This window comes from Anopheles ziemanni, chromosome 2 (genome assembly GCF_943734765.1).
Source record: "Anopheles ziemanni chromosome 2, idAnoZiCoDA_A2_x.2, whole genome shotgun sequence".
NCBI classification, from domain to species: Eukaryota; Metazoa; Arthropoda; class Insecta; order Diptera; family Culicidae; genus Anopheles; species Anopheles ziemanni.
The window spans coordinates 30697294-30712203 of record NC_080705.1 but is presented as its reverse complement, the minus strand read 5'-3'; the positions used below and the strand labels follow the sequence as shown (position 1 = coordinate 30712203).

General features: G+C 45.1%; 2 protein-coding genes across 2 annotated transcripts; both read left to right on the top strand.

Annotated features, from left to right (window-relative positions):
• The first annotated feature begins 5084 nt into the window (after positions 1-5084).
• Positions 5085-8278, top strand: LOC131293364 (protein argonaute-3). The gene is made up of 3 exons (XM_058321443.1): positions 5085-6413; positions 6675-7976; positions 8052-8278. The coding sequence occupies exons 1-3, from the start codon at positions 5085-5087 to the stop codon at positions 8136-8138; spliced, it is 2718 nt and encodes a 905-aa protein (XP_058177426.1). The 3' UTR covers positions 8139-8278.
• A 3410-nt stretch (positions 8279-11688) lies between these two features.
• LOC131293363 (trypsin-1-like) lies at positions 11689-12532 on the top strand. The gene is made up of 2 exons (XM_058321442.1): positions 11689-11740; positions 11811-12532. The coding sequence occupies exons 1-2, from the start codon at positions 11689-11691 to the stop codon at positions 12530-12532; spliced, it is 774 nt and encodes a 257-aa protein (XP_058177425.1).
• The last annotated feature ends 2378 nt before the right edge of the window (positions 12533-14910 follow it).

The following is a 14910-nucleotide window of genomic DNA, read 5'->3' as shown; positions in this document are numbered from 1 at the left end:
TACGATGGGACGGATAAAAAACCCTTTATCACGAAGGGACTCGATCCATTAAATTTGGCAGTGGACTGGATCTCACGTCGTCTATATTGGGTTGATCGTGAAAAGAGAACTGTCGAGGTTGCCAGTTTGGACATTCCGGATTTGCGGACAACGGTGATGATCAATGTTGATGGTAATGATAGAATCGCTGTTGATCCGCTGCAAGGTAAACTATACAGAACGCTTGGAGGACGCGGGATCGGATGGTCCAATCTCGATGGATCAGAACCAGAGCTGTTGTCAGCAACCACAGGGATCAAAGGCATAACAGTTTCAATCACCACTGGAGAAATCTGTTACGTTGACGGAAACACATCCACAATAGACTGTATGGATAGTCGTAGTAAGCGGATCCGCACGATTGTCACCAATGTTTCCGACGCTTATTATTTAGCCGCAACTGATGAGAATGTTTTTTGGTCGAACTACGGCAGGTTAGTATTACTCTGATTTGTATATATTGATGATGAATTTCTGTAAATTGTTCTTTCCATTTCATAGTGACACGATCGAAAGTGTTAGCCTGGAGGGGACACGTCAAAAACCTGTATTAAAACCGAATCATACAACGGAATATAAAAGCTTCTTGGTAACCCCAGTGGCCGATGTCTGCCCGATGTTCTACAGCCCATGTGCCATAAAAAATGGTGGTTGTGCAGAAAACACAATCTGCCTTCCCAACCCACGTTCCCAACTAGGTACAATCTGCAGAAGCACTAATTCGCAACCCGATGTCGTACCGGACCTGTCAACAATTATACAATCCAAACCTATTAAACCTATTCGTCAAGGTGAAGGAAAACAAAGGAAATGGCCGTGGCATGTCGCCATATATAGTACGCTGATAAAGAATACTGGCTATTTGTGCGGAGGTACCATCGTTGACGAGAACACTGTAATTACTGGTAATTATTTTTTGTAGACTAAGCCAGACTGAACGAGTCTTATGTTTCTATTCTTGTTTCAATTTCAGCTGCTCATTGTTTTTACTATAATACTACTAAGGGTTTTCGCGTTATGCGCCAAAATGAATTATCTGTACGCGTTGGAAGTGATTATGTGGATGGAATCACCGACGATACACAATTATTATACGTGGCTCAAATTTTATTGCATCCTGGTTATAATCACTCTAGCTTTGCAAACGATATTGGAATTCTGAAATTATCTACTGATATGAATATAACTAACTCCGTACGACCCACAACTTTTTGGAATACAGAAAGTGAATAAGATCAACTTGTTGGTTTCAACGGAACCGTACTTGGATTCAGTTGGAACAAAGACGGTGAGCCATCTGGTAAACTTCGAGAAACCAACTTAACCGTAATTGATTCACAACTATGCCTGGATGACGATAATGCAACGACCGGAAACCGCTTAACAGGTCATAAGTACTGTGCGGGTGAAAGTATTCGAAATAATGTTTGCAACATGGATGGTGGAGAAGGCATGTATTTCAACGTAAATGGGACATGGCATTTACGTGGAATAGTGTCGTTGAACACAATGAGACCTAATGCCACTCCTTCGACATGCGATGGTTTCAAGCCTATGGTGTTTACAGACGTTACCAAATACCACACATGGATTTTGCGGAACACAAACAGGACACAGTGGTTAAAAACATTAGAACCTTGTATGGATGGTGCGATTGCAAAAGACACTGAATGCAATGCTGCGAATCGTTCTGTCTCTGGGTTTCTACTTGCTACTACACAAAACGGCAGCATCTTTCGAGTGCCAACGAATGGAGAACCACCTTTCAGCATAAGTGAGGGAAACTGGTTGTATAACCTGGATTATGATTGTGTTGAAGGCCGCCTCTACTGGGCCGATTATTCCGTTAAATCGATTTTCAGCGCCAAGTACGATGGGACGGATAAGAAAATTTTCATTTCGAAGGATCTCGAATATCCAATGTTTGTTTCAGTAGACCAGATCTCGCGTCGTCTTTATTGGTTTGACAGTAGAAAGGACACAATTGAGGTAGCGAGTTTGGATGACGCGGACTTGCGGACAACGGTGTACTTTAATGCAGCTCAAACTTATGGCATCGCCATTGACCCATTGCAAGGAAAGCTGTACAGATTGCGTGGAGCTAACGCGATCGCGTCGTACCATCTCGATGGGTCTGAACCAGAAGCTTTGTCAAAGCTGACTAAAATAAACGACTGGTACACAGATATCAAGGTTTTCATGGCCACTGGAGAAGTTTGCTATGCTGACACCAACAATAGAATTGACTGTAAAGAACCTCGCAGCAAGCGGATCCGCACAATCGTCGACAACCTGACCAATAATCGTCGCTTAACCGTGTCGGATGAAATGTTTTATTGGACGCAAGAAAAGTGAGTATTTTTCGAAATTATTCTTGCAACAACTGATCTACTTTTATTTTTTTATTATCATTTCATAGTGTCATCGAAAGTATTAGCCATCATGGCGTACGTCAAAACCCTTTAACGTTGTTGGATGCGACGAGAAACATGAAATTGATCACAGCTGTGACCAACGTGTGCCCCGTATTCTATAGTCCGTGTGCCATCAACAACGGCGATTGTCCGTCTGGCACGCTCTGCCTGCTAAATCCAACCGTCGCGTCGGGCAAGATCTGTAAATGTACTAAAAATTGTACTGAAACACTTTCTGTGGACTAAAATCGTCAAACACTAAAATAAAATGCAAGGTTTTGCAGATCATATCGTAACAGTAGCAGCATTATTTCTCACTGCAGCACATGATATTCCAGCAGCATCAGTTGAGTTTATAACGCGATCATGTTTATTATAACGTTGTCAGTTGAAATGGTTATCGCATTAATTGATATTGTAATCTTGGTACAGCAGCTTGAGCGACGTACGCATCTAGCGAGTGTTAACATAACGTGTAGAAACATTTACGAGTAGAAGGAAGAATCTGAGAGAATTTCCGTGAAACTTTAATGGTCTTATCACACTGATCACCAATTGTGGCTTGGCAAAGTCACTGGACTGGTTAAACTAGTCTATTGAGCAAGCTCATTTCACTAACGGCCCACTCGTTTGACAGTACAGTGGCTTTACCAATTCCACCATTGGTGATCAGTGTGACAAGGCTATAAAAGCTACGTTATAAAACGCACTTTGAGTTTGTTAAAGACCGCAAGACGCTATCTATCACCGTAGGCACAAGAGGCAAAAAACATGTTCCCGTTGCATTCCAGAAGAGTCATCAGTACATAATGAGATGACGCGATATGCATATAAATTTGTTGATAAAAAATACATGTTTGTCTAAAAAATAGACGACTATCAATTCAATACATCGACTATCAATTCAGCTGACCGGGCGTCTCCATCCTGCTAAGCATTTCTATTCGCGGGACTTCTTTATACACGGGGTCCACACTACAGCGCGACGTCCCGCCACGAAACGCGACGTCACCTGACAGGCGGCCGAACTCCATACAAAAAAAAATGTTGCACAAATCGCGCTAGTGTAGAAACAGCGAAAAACGCGACGTCGCGCTAGCTTATGTCAAATGTCAATTCGAAACGTAAACAAACCGATAGCTGGACAAAACGTAAACAAACCGAATCACAAACGCGAACAAAACGAGCAATATTCTTCACGAAACATCGGATTTTTCGTTGTACTACTTATTTTTAGGCTTCACAAATGTAATTCAGTTATCAAACTCCGTTTTGATTGATATTTTTACCAAAGTTTTTTCGGGTGCCGAAACGTAAACAAACTGCTCTTCAACAAGTAGGAGATGATATGGAAATACAGTCGACTCTCGATAATTCAAACGTTCGATAATTCGAAACTCTCGATAATTCGAAGTATATCAGTAGTCCCTTGGAAAACTCTCACTATTTCGAATAAAAACAATACGATTTGGTACACTCGATAATTCGAAGAAAAATTCAAAGCTAGGTTGCTCTCTTCACGCGGTAGTTCGAAGCTGTATCCACTCAACTCGCAACAATTCGAAGTTCTGAGCAAGTTGAAACGTAATAGAACGCGTCACATTGCGGGTGCCCTATAACACTCTGTTGAACAGGGACGAAGATTTTCGTCCGAATTAGACTACATGGTGTAGACGGGCAGACGGACATATTTGGGGCACACATGCTTTGTGGGAAGGTTCACAAGGAAAAGTGAAGAAAAAACAGTTAGCGAAAACGGTGGGTAAAGGCATAGCATAAATCAATACACGCATACTTATTTCCAGTTCATAACTCAGCAACCGTAGCTGCTTATTTCCTACCACTCTTGATAATTCGAACTCTCGATAAATCGAACTTTTTCTGGGTCCCTCCAACTTCGAATTATCGAGAGTCGACTGTATATACTTCCTACGGCGGGCCAAAATATCGTCATTGTTTGTTTAAGTTTGTTTTCTCAGTGAATTTCAAATGTAGAAGCGCCAAACTCACTCAGGGTGCATAAAATACGTAGCTAAACAAATATCATCCATTACTACCTCAAAATTCAACAAAAAAATTTAGCCGAGTTTGCGCCCCAATGTGATACATATTTCCACATACTCCCCTACCTCTGTCGCGCTTGGCTTGCGCGATTGTTCTGCCGAAACTGGGCTACTTTTGAAACGGGACGTCGCGCTGCAGTGTGGACCCCGAGTAACGGTCTTTTTGTAATGTCGCAGAAAGTTGCGACGAAAACGTTTGCCAGATCATCCAACGCCGCGACCCGGTGCCGGCGGGAGTTTCTGCGACACTTTTGACATGCAAGATGGCCGACTTGGGCTACTTTTGATTACTTTGACACTTCCACAAATCGGTCGCACAAAACCCGGTCGCAGATATGTCGCAAGGCCGTGTAAACGCATGGTAATGCAGATGTCATCCGCGCGACAAACGCAGAGTATTTCTTCATGTGTTTAAGCTTGTTGATGGTGACAGATGTCATCGAGGAAAAACGCACACAAAATTACGCATGTAAAACTGCTCAGTTCAAGGAAGTTGTGCGTTCATGAGAAATAGAACGAAAGTTGAGTTATTTTCAGCGCAATATTTTATTCCAGCTAGTATTCCAGCATGACTTCGCGACTCAATTTTCTCCGTTCGCTAATGCACCGGGCGGAAACGGCCGAAAGCGTTAGTGATCAGGCAGATTCTGGCTATCAGACCGGATCCACACCGAATACACAGCCCACTCAGTCGTCGCACAGCTCGGCCGGGGTAAGTCATGGCCGCGGAAGGGCAATGCTTCTGGATCGGTTGCACGAGCGACAGCAGAATAGTGGTATCGTGCAGGAACAACCGTGCCAAAAAACAACCGTTGTTGGCCGCGCACGGTTCGTGCAAATGATAATGGACCGGTCTGAGCCGCAGGGGTCGAAAGATGCGACGGCAGAAGTTACCGCTCAGCTGCAAACAGCTTCGCTTAAGCAAAACGATCCGCCCGGAAAACCGGAACCGAAGCCTACTCCGTCGGCGGTGGAGCTTCCGAAGGACCTGCCAACGGAACCGGTCGTACGCACTGGCACGACCGGAACCTCGACGAAGCTGTTGTGCAACTTCATGGAACTGCGTTGCGAACCGAACCGCGGCATGTTCCTGTACACGGTCGACTTCGATCCGGTGCTTGAATCGAAGAAGGAGCGCTACAAATGTCTGGAGGAAAATGTACATATCTTCGGCAAGACACACACCTTCGACGGAACGATGCTATTGATGCCGCAGGCACTCCCGCAGAAGCTCATCGTGATCGACATGAAGCGCCCACTGGAGGGTTCGCCCGTGCGACTGACGGTTACGTTCCGCGCACAAAAGCGAATGAGCGATAACGTCATGTTCTACAACAAGCTGTTCCGGCGCATCATGGGCATCCTGCAGCTGACCGAGATCGGTCGGAAGAACTTTGACCCGACGCAGGCACGCATCGTGCCGCAGCACAAGCTCGAGGTGTGGCCAGGCTACGTGACGGCAGTGAACGAGTTCGAGGGCGGGCTGATGTTAAACCTCGACATTACGCACCGTGTGCTGATGCAAACCACCGTTTACGATCACATTAAGATGACCGCACTTGCCTCCCCGAATCAGTTCCGTGAGAACTTACTCAAATCATTGCTCGGCGTGGTGGTATTTACGCGGTACAACAAGAAAACCTACCGAATCGACGATGTTTGCTTTGACACGAACCCGCTGTCGACGTTTAAGTACGGCGATCGTGAGATAACCTACATCGAGTACTACAAACGGCAGTATGGAATCGATATTGTGGATCACAAGCAGCCGCTTCTGCTGCACAGAACCGAGCGTCGTGTCGCTGGCAAAGAGCAACCGGAACAGATGCTCGTTTGCCTGGTGCCGGAAATTTGTTACCTGACAGGATTGACGGATGAGATGCGCAGCGACTTTAAGGTGGGTTTTTGACTTTGCGTTGTGATATTTGTCTCTAATGTCACTTAGCTCAGGCACTTGAAATTATGTATCTGATTTATTGAAAATTTGAGATAATTTAAATGCATTTGAAATACGTTGTACTATGAAATACAATCCATTGTGCGACTTTTTATAGCCTACTACAACAAAATACTAATATAATATACCAATAACACAGTTTCATAGGTTGAAAAGAGGATATATTTGAATAGAAAAAATTTCCCCTCATTCTCGTTGTAGGTCATGCGGGACATTGCGACGTACACACGCGTCACGCCCAACCAGCGAATGGCTTCGATGGAGCAGTTCTGCAAGAACGTCAACTCGAACGAAAAGGCCCGCACACTGCTTGCCTCCTGGGGGCTCGAACTGAAGACGCAGATACGCCCCGTGGTCGGTCGCACGCTCCCGACCGAAACCATCCGCTTCGGCAATGACGCGACCACCAACGCGGGCCAGATGGCCGATTTCAATACGCAGATCACCAACAACCACATGCTCAAGGTGGTCAACATCAGCAACTGGATGTTGGTGCACACGAGCCGGGACACCCGGGTCGCGACCTCGTTCATGGACTGCGTGAATCGAAACTGTCGGCTAGTCGGCATCAGCATTAGCGCCCCGCAGCGGGAGGTGATCCAGCAGGACTCGACGCAGCAGTACGTACAGCTGTTGCGTTCGCGCGTCCGCCCGGAAACGCAGATCGTGGTGATCATCTTTCCGACTGCGCGCGAAGATCGATACGCTGCCGTGAAGCGCTTGTGCTGCTCGGAGCTACCAGTGCCGTCGCAGGTGATCAATGCGCGCACCCTCATGAACGACAAGAAGGTCCGCTCGATCGTGCTCAAGATTATCCTGCAGATGAACTGTAAGCTCGGCGGTTCGCTGTGGGGCGTCAACATTCCGCTGAGCGACACAATGATCTGCGGCATCGACACGTACCACGAGGCGAAGCGCCAGAACGCGTCGGTGGCCGCGTTCGTCGGCTCGCTCAATCCCGACTTCACGCAGTGGTACTCGCGCGCCACCATCCAGTCCTGCAAGGAGGAGTTCATGAACGGGCTGTGCGCATCGTTCGAGAAGACGCTGAACGCGTACCGGGGGCGCAACTGCAGCCTGCCGCAGCGTGTGATCATCTTCCGCGACGGCGTGTCCGACTCGCAGATACGGATGTGCGAGGAGTACGAGCTGCCGCAGCTGTTATCCGCCTGCGAGATGGTCAAACCCGGCTACCAGCCGAAGATAACGTTCATCATCGTGCAGAAACGGATCATCACGCGTTTGTTCAGCATGAACGGGGCGGACGGGATCGGAAACCCGCCGCCCGGTACGGTGCTGGATCACACGGTCACACGCCGCTATCTGTTTGACTTTTTCCTCGTGTCCCAGTCCGTCCGGCAGGGTACGGTTTCGCCGACCCACTTCGTGGTTCTGCGCGACGATTCAGCGTTCTCCCCGGATATTCTCCAGCGGCTGGCGTACAAAATGTGCTATATGTACTACAACTGGCCCGGTACCGTTCGCGTACCGGCCTGCTGTCAGGTAGGTTACCGGCCCTAACGCCCTTCAACGCGGCGCCCTTTTACTGATGATGCATCTTCCCTTTCTCTCCCACAGTACGCACATAAATTGGCATATCTCGTGGGTCAATCGGTCAAACGGCAGCCATCCGAAACGCTGTGCGACAAACTGTTTTATCTCTAATTTCAATCACAATACTTCTTTCTTCCATCCCATATTTCTAAGGTTCGCAATTGTTTTTTTTTTTTCATTTTTCAACTCGATTCATTTTGATTTATAAGAAACAAACACTCAGAAGAGCAAGAAATCAAACAACTAACAATAACGAACATTAGTTCGTTCAAGTGGAAGAAGAGAAGTGGGGCTTACTGTACACATAACTTCTCTCGGTTGCGAGATACAGTCTATGTTGACGTTATACATTCCCCCGGCAATACTAATAATTCTATTGACATTAACATTTCATTTATCATAAACATTTTTTTTCGTTTTTTTTTCTCTGCCACTCTTTCAAAATGTACGACCCAGAATTTGATGGGAAATCACTTCTTTGGTTATCGAAAACAACAAGAATATCCATATAAACAATATAACCCTTTTAAATGGGGCCTTATGTGAACAGAAGACTGAATTTAACTTCTGTTTATTTTGCTTATCAAAGATTTATTTTATTTTTTCTAAATTAAAAAAAAATCAGCTTTTATGAAACTCCCTTTTTTATGAACGGATGAATTGATCGGTTGAATTATGTTGTTTCGGTGACTTCTAGTGTTGATTAGGAGTTGATCTTCCTTTGCTTTACTTTGAATCTTATTCCGTACCATGTCTACTTTCGTTTATCTTTAAAATAATTATTATTTTGATCACGCTCTTCCGGATACGTCGCGGAAGCCAAGGAAAACGAAACGCTGTGTTCATTGTAGCGTCGATCTCAGCGAAGAGTTGTTTATGTTTGCCTAGCCTTAAGAAATGAAATATACTCCGTGACCTGGATTGAAAACGGACTGCGAGCTCCGTACTGTTGGCATGTATTTGTACTAATGCCCCGATAATATTTGAAAACTATAGAGGGTATATCACCGCATAGCCTTACATGTGCAAATGGACTAATTTAAATTATTTTACATACAAAATTCAAGGACGCTAATCACTTTCTTTAGAAAGCATTTGCAATGGTAACATTCCTTGTAATTTTTGGAACAAACCGTTCAGTGTTATACTTTAATTCAACATGTTCGACATTAATGAATGTGCTGTAAATGGATAAAGGGAGGCATTACTTTAGTTCTTCAGTTGATCTTTTACAGCAAATTTACAAAGGAGGTTTTTTGTTGTGTTGCTTTGACAATCAGCTCGAAGGGGATATGAAAGTTCCTGCCGGAAATGGCCTCTAGAAAACTGCATAAAAATAGGATGCATCGTTTTGGTCACACCTGGTCATCATGTCCAAAAATCACTGGTGGAGATGGAAAGAAAGATCATGTCACCCAGATGCCGTACGATCGCTGAACATGTCATAGAGTTATTTTTTAAAGATATTTAATTAATGTAACCGCGTAGGGTTTTTTTTCCTGACCATTGATGAAAATCAAACCATTTTGTCAAAGGTACACACGACACTTTGGAATGTGTGTGCAGCGCTTACCTGCTGGTGCCGCCATACCATGCTTTCCCTATAAACACCAGTATCCCCCGGATTTTCCTGTTCACGTGCAATTTCGCGCCCTTTTTTCTGGCGCTGCCTTGAAGTGCGCCGGTCCATTGTTGTACGGCCGGAAAAGATTAACATGCACGGGTGTACTCGTCACTTTCTTTCCTAAGGGATGTGTGCACACACACACAGAATGGAAAATTCAATTCCGCCCCCCCATTTCCTCGAACGCTGTTCTTAGCCTTTGCAGCGGCCTTGGCGCCTGGTAGCGAAAAGGGCGGATGTGACGCGGTTCCGCTGGTCGTATCTAGGGCAATTTGTTTATAAATAGATCCTAAGTCCGAATAATCGATACACACGTCGTTATCCGCGGCTTTGGTCCTTGCGCCCGAAGCTCCCAAAGGGCGTGTTTCGGCGGCGAAGAAATTATTGGAAGGGACAGCGAACGCCGTAGTGCGAATTGTGCGTAAAAACATCCAACTGTGGTCTACGGTAGAATTGGTTCATGCTGCGGCCCCTTCCACTATTGTTTGTCTTAGTCCCCAACCATGCTTGCATGTGTGCGTTATGGGCGTTGGCGTGCTGGCCAACATAGGAAGCAGCACAAATGCCGGCAAGCATTAGGATTGTCCCGTGCTAAGTAAAGCCTCCCCTACAAACGACGAAGAAATTTTCTCTCGATTTACTAATGTCTGTGGGTGAGAGAGCTTTTGGCAAAAGGGAAAAGCAGACCCTAATAAAATATGCATTGGTCCTAGTCCGCGTCGTTACGTTTGCGATGGAAAAAACGGCGTGTCCCTTTTCGCCTTCAACACCAACACATCGCATTCGCGTACGTACGGGATGGATGCAAAAATAAGGCGCAATTTCCCAGTGCGCGTGTTCGGCGCCATATTACGCCAAGGATAGTACTTCCTGTTTCGTATTTTGTATTTTTTTTTCGTTTATGTTTGCACTGGCTGGGAATATGTCTTTACGTTTACGTTCTAAATTTACCAAACTTACTGATCTACTTAGTTTATCCTTCGAATATCAATGTTTTTCTCACCAATTTTGCACGAAATACTCTTGCGCCAAATTTTGTAATTTTTCTTGCTGTTCAAAATTGGCCACGGATCGATAAAATCTAAACGTTAGATAAACGAAAAACTTTTCAATATCTTGTAAACTCATGTAAAAACGCCTACATCGAATGTAACACTAAAATAGCAAACCCTTTGATACGCTGTTGATATGAATTATAAGTCCCAATAAATCTGAGTTTTGATACTATTAAACTAACGTTGTTGAAGTATTTAGAAAGAAGATGCTAAAGTGTGATCAAACTTGTGGTTGTTGATTTTTTAAATTGAATTACGGGAACATTTATCTGTTCTTTTCATTAACAAGTTTATTGTTATTGTACACATTTCATACCAGCATTTTATTATTTATGAATAGTAAAAAAGCGAGATCAGGGCAAAGTTGGATTTTAACGAAACATTGAGACGTTAAAAGATGCTTAGTTGAGTATCTGTATGATAAAAAAATGCTCAGCTATTTAAAATCAGGTCAAGATGCAAACACTTTTTGGCGACAATTGTAATTATAAATTTAAATCGAACGAATTTACCGCGAACAAGATCGTTTTAATCTACCCTAGCAATTCACTTTCTTGAAACCTACAACCAATTTTTTATCGGAAAGATACGGCATGAGTAGAATGTTGCATTATATAGGATGCCTTCATGTGTTCCATTCTCACGGGGTGCCGTCCGGAAGCGGCATTGCACAATCCGGGCACTTCAGGAGCACCAATTGCGCACAGTGTTGTGCCGCACGCGCAAATCTTTTCCAATCAATGTGATTTGCCTTAAGTTGGCCAGGATTAGTGTGGCTTCCTTTGGGCGCTAGACCCGTTCAAGTGGCTCCACGCATGGACCCTCGTCGAACGATAAGCTGTTGAGAGGGATTGACCAGGGCGGAGCTATATAATGGTCTGTTTGGTAGTTTCCGACATGCAGTCCGTTATCAAAGAGCCGCATAGAAGAATTAGTTGTGCCTAAAAGAGAGAAATCTTAAATCATCAATACCAAGTAGACGATGAAAGTCCAATGCCTACTGCTTTTGGGTTTGCTGCTCGCTGCTACAGCAGGTATGTTCTCCATCACGTTGTCCAGTTGGTTTGGCAAGTCTATCGTTCTTCTGCCATTTTCCCTTCGTAGTTGAGTCGGCACGTACCCGGTTCCGTCCGCGCATCGTTGGTGGCATCCCGATCGATATCACTGAGGCGCCGTTCCAGATTTCGCTGATGCACAACAACCGTCATGCGTGCGGTGGTTCTATCATTTCGGCCGAATGGATCCTAACGGCGGCGCACTGCGTCGACGGTACAACAATCGACCAGCTGTCGGTGCGAGCCGGTTCGACGCTGAAGGCACGCGGTGGCTCGATCCGCCAGATCGAGGAATCGATCATGCACCCGGACTGGGACGATGGCTCGAACGATTCCGACATTGCGCTGCTGAAGCTCGCCGAGCCGCTGGAGCTGGACGACGAACGGATCATGACGATCGAGCTGGAGCCAGCGGGCGCACCGGAACCGGCTCCGGGCACCCGATCCACCGTGACCGGCTGGGGAGTCACACTAAGCTCCCTCCAGTCGAACCGGGTACTGCGGTCGACGGATGTTCCGATCGTTTCGCGTAGTGATTGTGGCGTGGCGTACCAGGGCTTTGGACCGATTACGGAGCGTATGATTTGCGCCGGGTTCGTCACCGGTGGACACGACTCGTGCCAGGGCGATTCGGGCGGTCCGCTCGTGGTGGACGGGCTGCAGGTGGGAGTGGTCTCGTGGGCCTCCGGCTGTGCCCGACCGGGTTATCCGGGTGTGAATGCGCGCGTTGCCTCTGTCCGTGAATGGATTCGTGAAAAGAGTGGTATTTAAGGTGTCTCCGACAATCTTTCTGAAGACACATTATATTCAATAGAAGTAAAACAGCCATACGGTATCAATAAAACGGAGCAGTAGAAATCATTTAGTCACGTTGTTCAAAGAGAGATATATTTTTTTTTGCCTAATTAAATATCTCGCATGTTAAACACTAGGATACGGTTAATCTGAGAAAAGAGTACGCTGTAATAAAATTGAACAATGGTTACTAAAATGAAAGTTAAAAGAACAATACTCTACCCACGAACAATAACTGACGATTCGAACGGAGTAATGCATATGTCGAACTTTGGAACAATTTAACGAGGTCGAGGTAAAGAGACGTCAAAAAGGTGGGACGACCCAACCTTGTGCAGCTTCGATTTAATAGCCTTGGGACGGCTCATTTGGATTTTCGTAAATGTTTCGAGTTTTTTGCTACTCAGACACTTTATGCTAAATGTTGCGCGTCATTAAAAGACCTAACAAATTAGCTATTTCAGTCGGTATTTTATGTTGGGACCAAGGTGTTTGAGTCTTGTTGATGCCAGTTTGGCGCGCTGCAGCTTTGTTCTAGTGTTGGGTAAATCGAATCCCCAAATCCGAATCCCAATCCATCAAACAGTTGCGAGACGATGTAAACCATTCAGTGACGGTCTTTTTCCACAATAAAAACATGCCACACATTTTAGATGTGATCTTCACCGTTATTAGCAGTTCTGTTGATCATAAAAATCTTCTAACACAAGGAAATCATGTGCTTCGCAGGCATTGAAAAGTGGGCACAGCTTTTTTTTTTGTAAAGGCTGATTCGCACGTCGGCAAGTGGCAAGTGCAAGTGGCAAGTTGCCGCGTACCTACCCCGTGCGAATCAGGACCTAGCAAGTGGCAAGTGGCAAGTTGCTACTTGCCACTGGAATAGAACCGAGTCTATTTTTCGGGCAAGTAGCTGGATGTATTGGTTGACAACTCGTGTAAATACAAGATGTCAAACAAAAACTGTTTCATTTTCGTGATTTGTTTAGGATAATTTTCGACTAATGTTCAAGAAATATTATTTGATCGTATCGTTGATCGATCTTTTCATTTATTGATGATGAAATAATGGTAAAATAAAATTTATTCGTTATTGTGTACTTGTGTGAGTGATCAAGTTACCGGCAAGTACTTGCCTGCAGTGCGAACGGCTACTTGCCACTTGCCTGCTTACTTGCCACTTACACTTGCCGACGTGCAAATCAGCCTTAACATTGTCTAAGAAGATTATCATTGTAGAGTGGTAGTTTTATTCAAAATGCGATAAAAATGTATATCAGGTGCTGGTCTGAATAATTGTCACTCCGTATTCGTATCCGTTCTACAGTATTTCTTTGTTAAAAATAGGTCCATGAATGTTTTTCTAACCTATGCTACATCGTGCAAAAACCTTAATCTATGTCCAATCCATTCTAACCAGCGCCCGAGTCGAGTAAACTGAATTTAATCACATTGTTTCTAGATCGACTAGTTCGAGTCATATCAAATAAAAATAGATTGGAAGCAAGTCAGAACCGAATCAAATCGGGTCCCAAACAAATCAAATCTGAAACGAATCCCACCCAAATCAAATCGGATTCGAATCCCAATCTAATCAACTTTTTTGAATCCGCCAGATGGGATTCGAATCATTGGAATCCGTCAGATGGGATTCAAATCTTTGGAATCCGTCTAGGGATCGAATCTTCAAGTCTTCCAAACCCGATCGGGACGATACTGCCAACACTACTCAAACACCACCGCAGCTCAGTTGTTGTCTGGAACAGAACCGAAGAAGAGGTAGCTGCTGCAAAGCCACCTCCGCGTCGGAGGAAAAAAGAACTTGAAAGAAACTTGTGAAACCCCGCGAAAAAGTTAGTGCTCAATAAAGGAATTCCTTCCCTGCCACAGTGGCGTCGGTGTGTATTCCGCCGTGCTACGCGCGGTGCAAAATCGAGTGTGCGTTGTGTTGTGTTGTGTTCCGCACGCACCGTGCGTTGTTATTATTGTGCTGCTGCAGCATACCTAGCAGCAGGATGCTGATACGCAGTGTGTGTGTGTGTTTTTTCGCGTCAAAAATGAAGGCGCGCTCAATTCCGTCGTAATGCTGCTTCCTCGAACGTCGTAACTTCTGCGTTTGTGACAGGATTTAGTAGTTTTCTTCCCAAATTCCAAACACGCCAAATAGCCATATTGGAAAGCCCCAGGGTTCTGTATTTTGACGTGTCGTAGGCATCGCCATCCAGGCGTCGGGTACTGCGATCGCACGAAAACATGTCTTTATTTTTTCGTTCCATTCAGCATCCCAAATTATTTTACAACATTGTGAGAAAAATCGGATTGCTAGGCGTGCGGGCGTCCGTGGTGGCGTGTGCGTG

Excerpts from the sequence above, each read along its gene's own strand:
- LOC131293363 (XM_058321442.1), top strand. The coding sequence starts at position 11,689 with ATGAAAGTCCAATGCCTACTGCTTTTGGGTTTGCTGCTCGCTGCTACA. Across the intron at positions 11,741-11,810 it reads GCTGCTCGCTGCTACAGCAG|TTGAGTCGGCACGTACCCGG; the intron begins GTATGTTCTCCA and ends TTCCCTTCGTAG.
- LOC131293364 (XM_058321443.1), top strand. The coding sequence starts at position 5,085 with ATGACTTCGCGACTCAATTTTCTCCGTTCGCTAATGCACCGGGCGGAA. Across the intron at positions 6,414-6,674 it reads AGATGCGCAGCGACTTTAAG|GTCATGCGGGACATTGCGAC; the intron begins GTGGGTTTTTGA and ends TTCTCGTTGTAG. Across the intron at positions 7,977-8,051 it reads GCGTACCGGCCTGCTGTCAG|TACGCACATAAATTGGCATA; the intron begins GTAGGTTACCGG and ends TCTCTCCCACAG.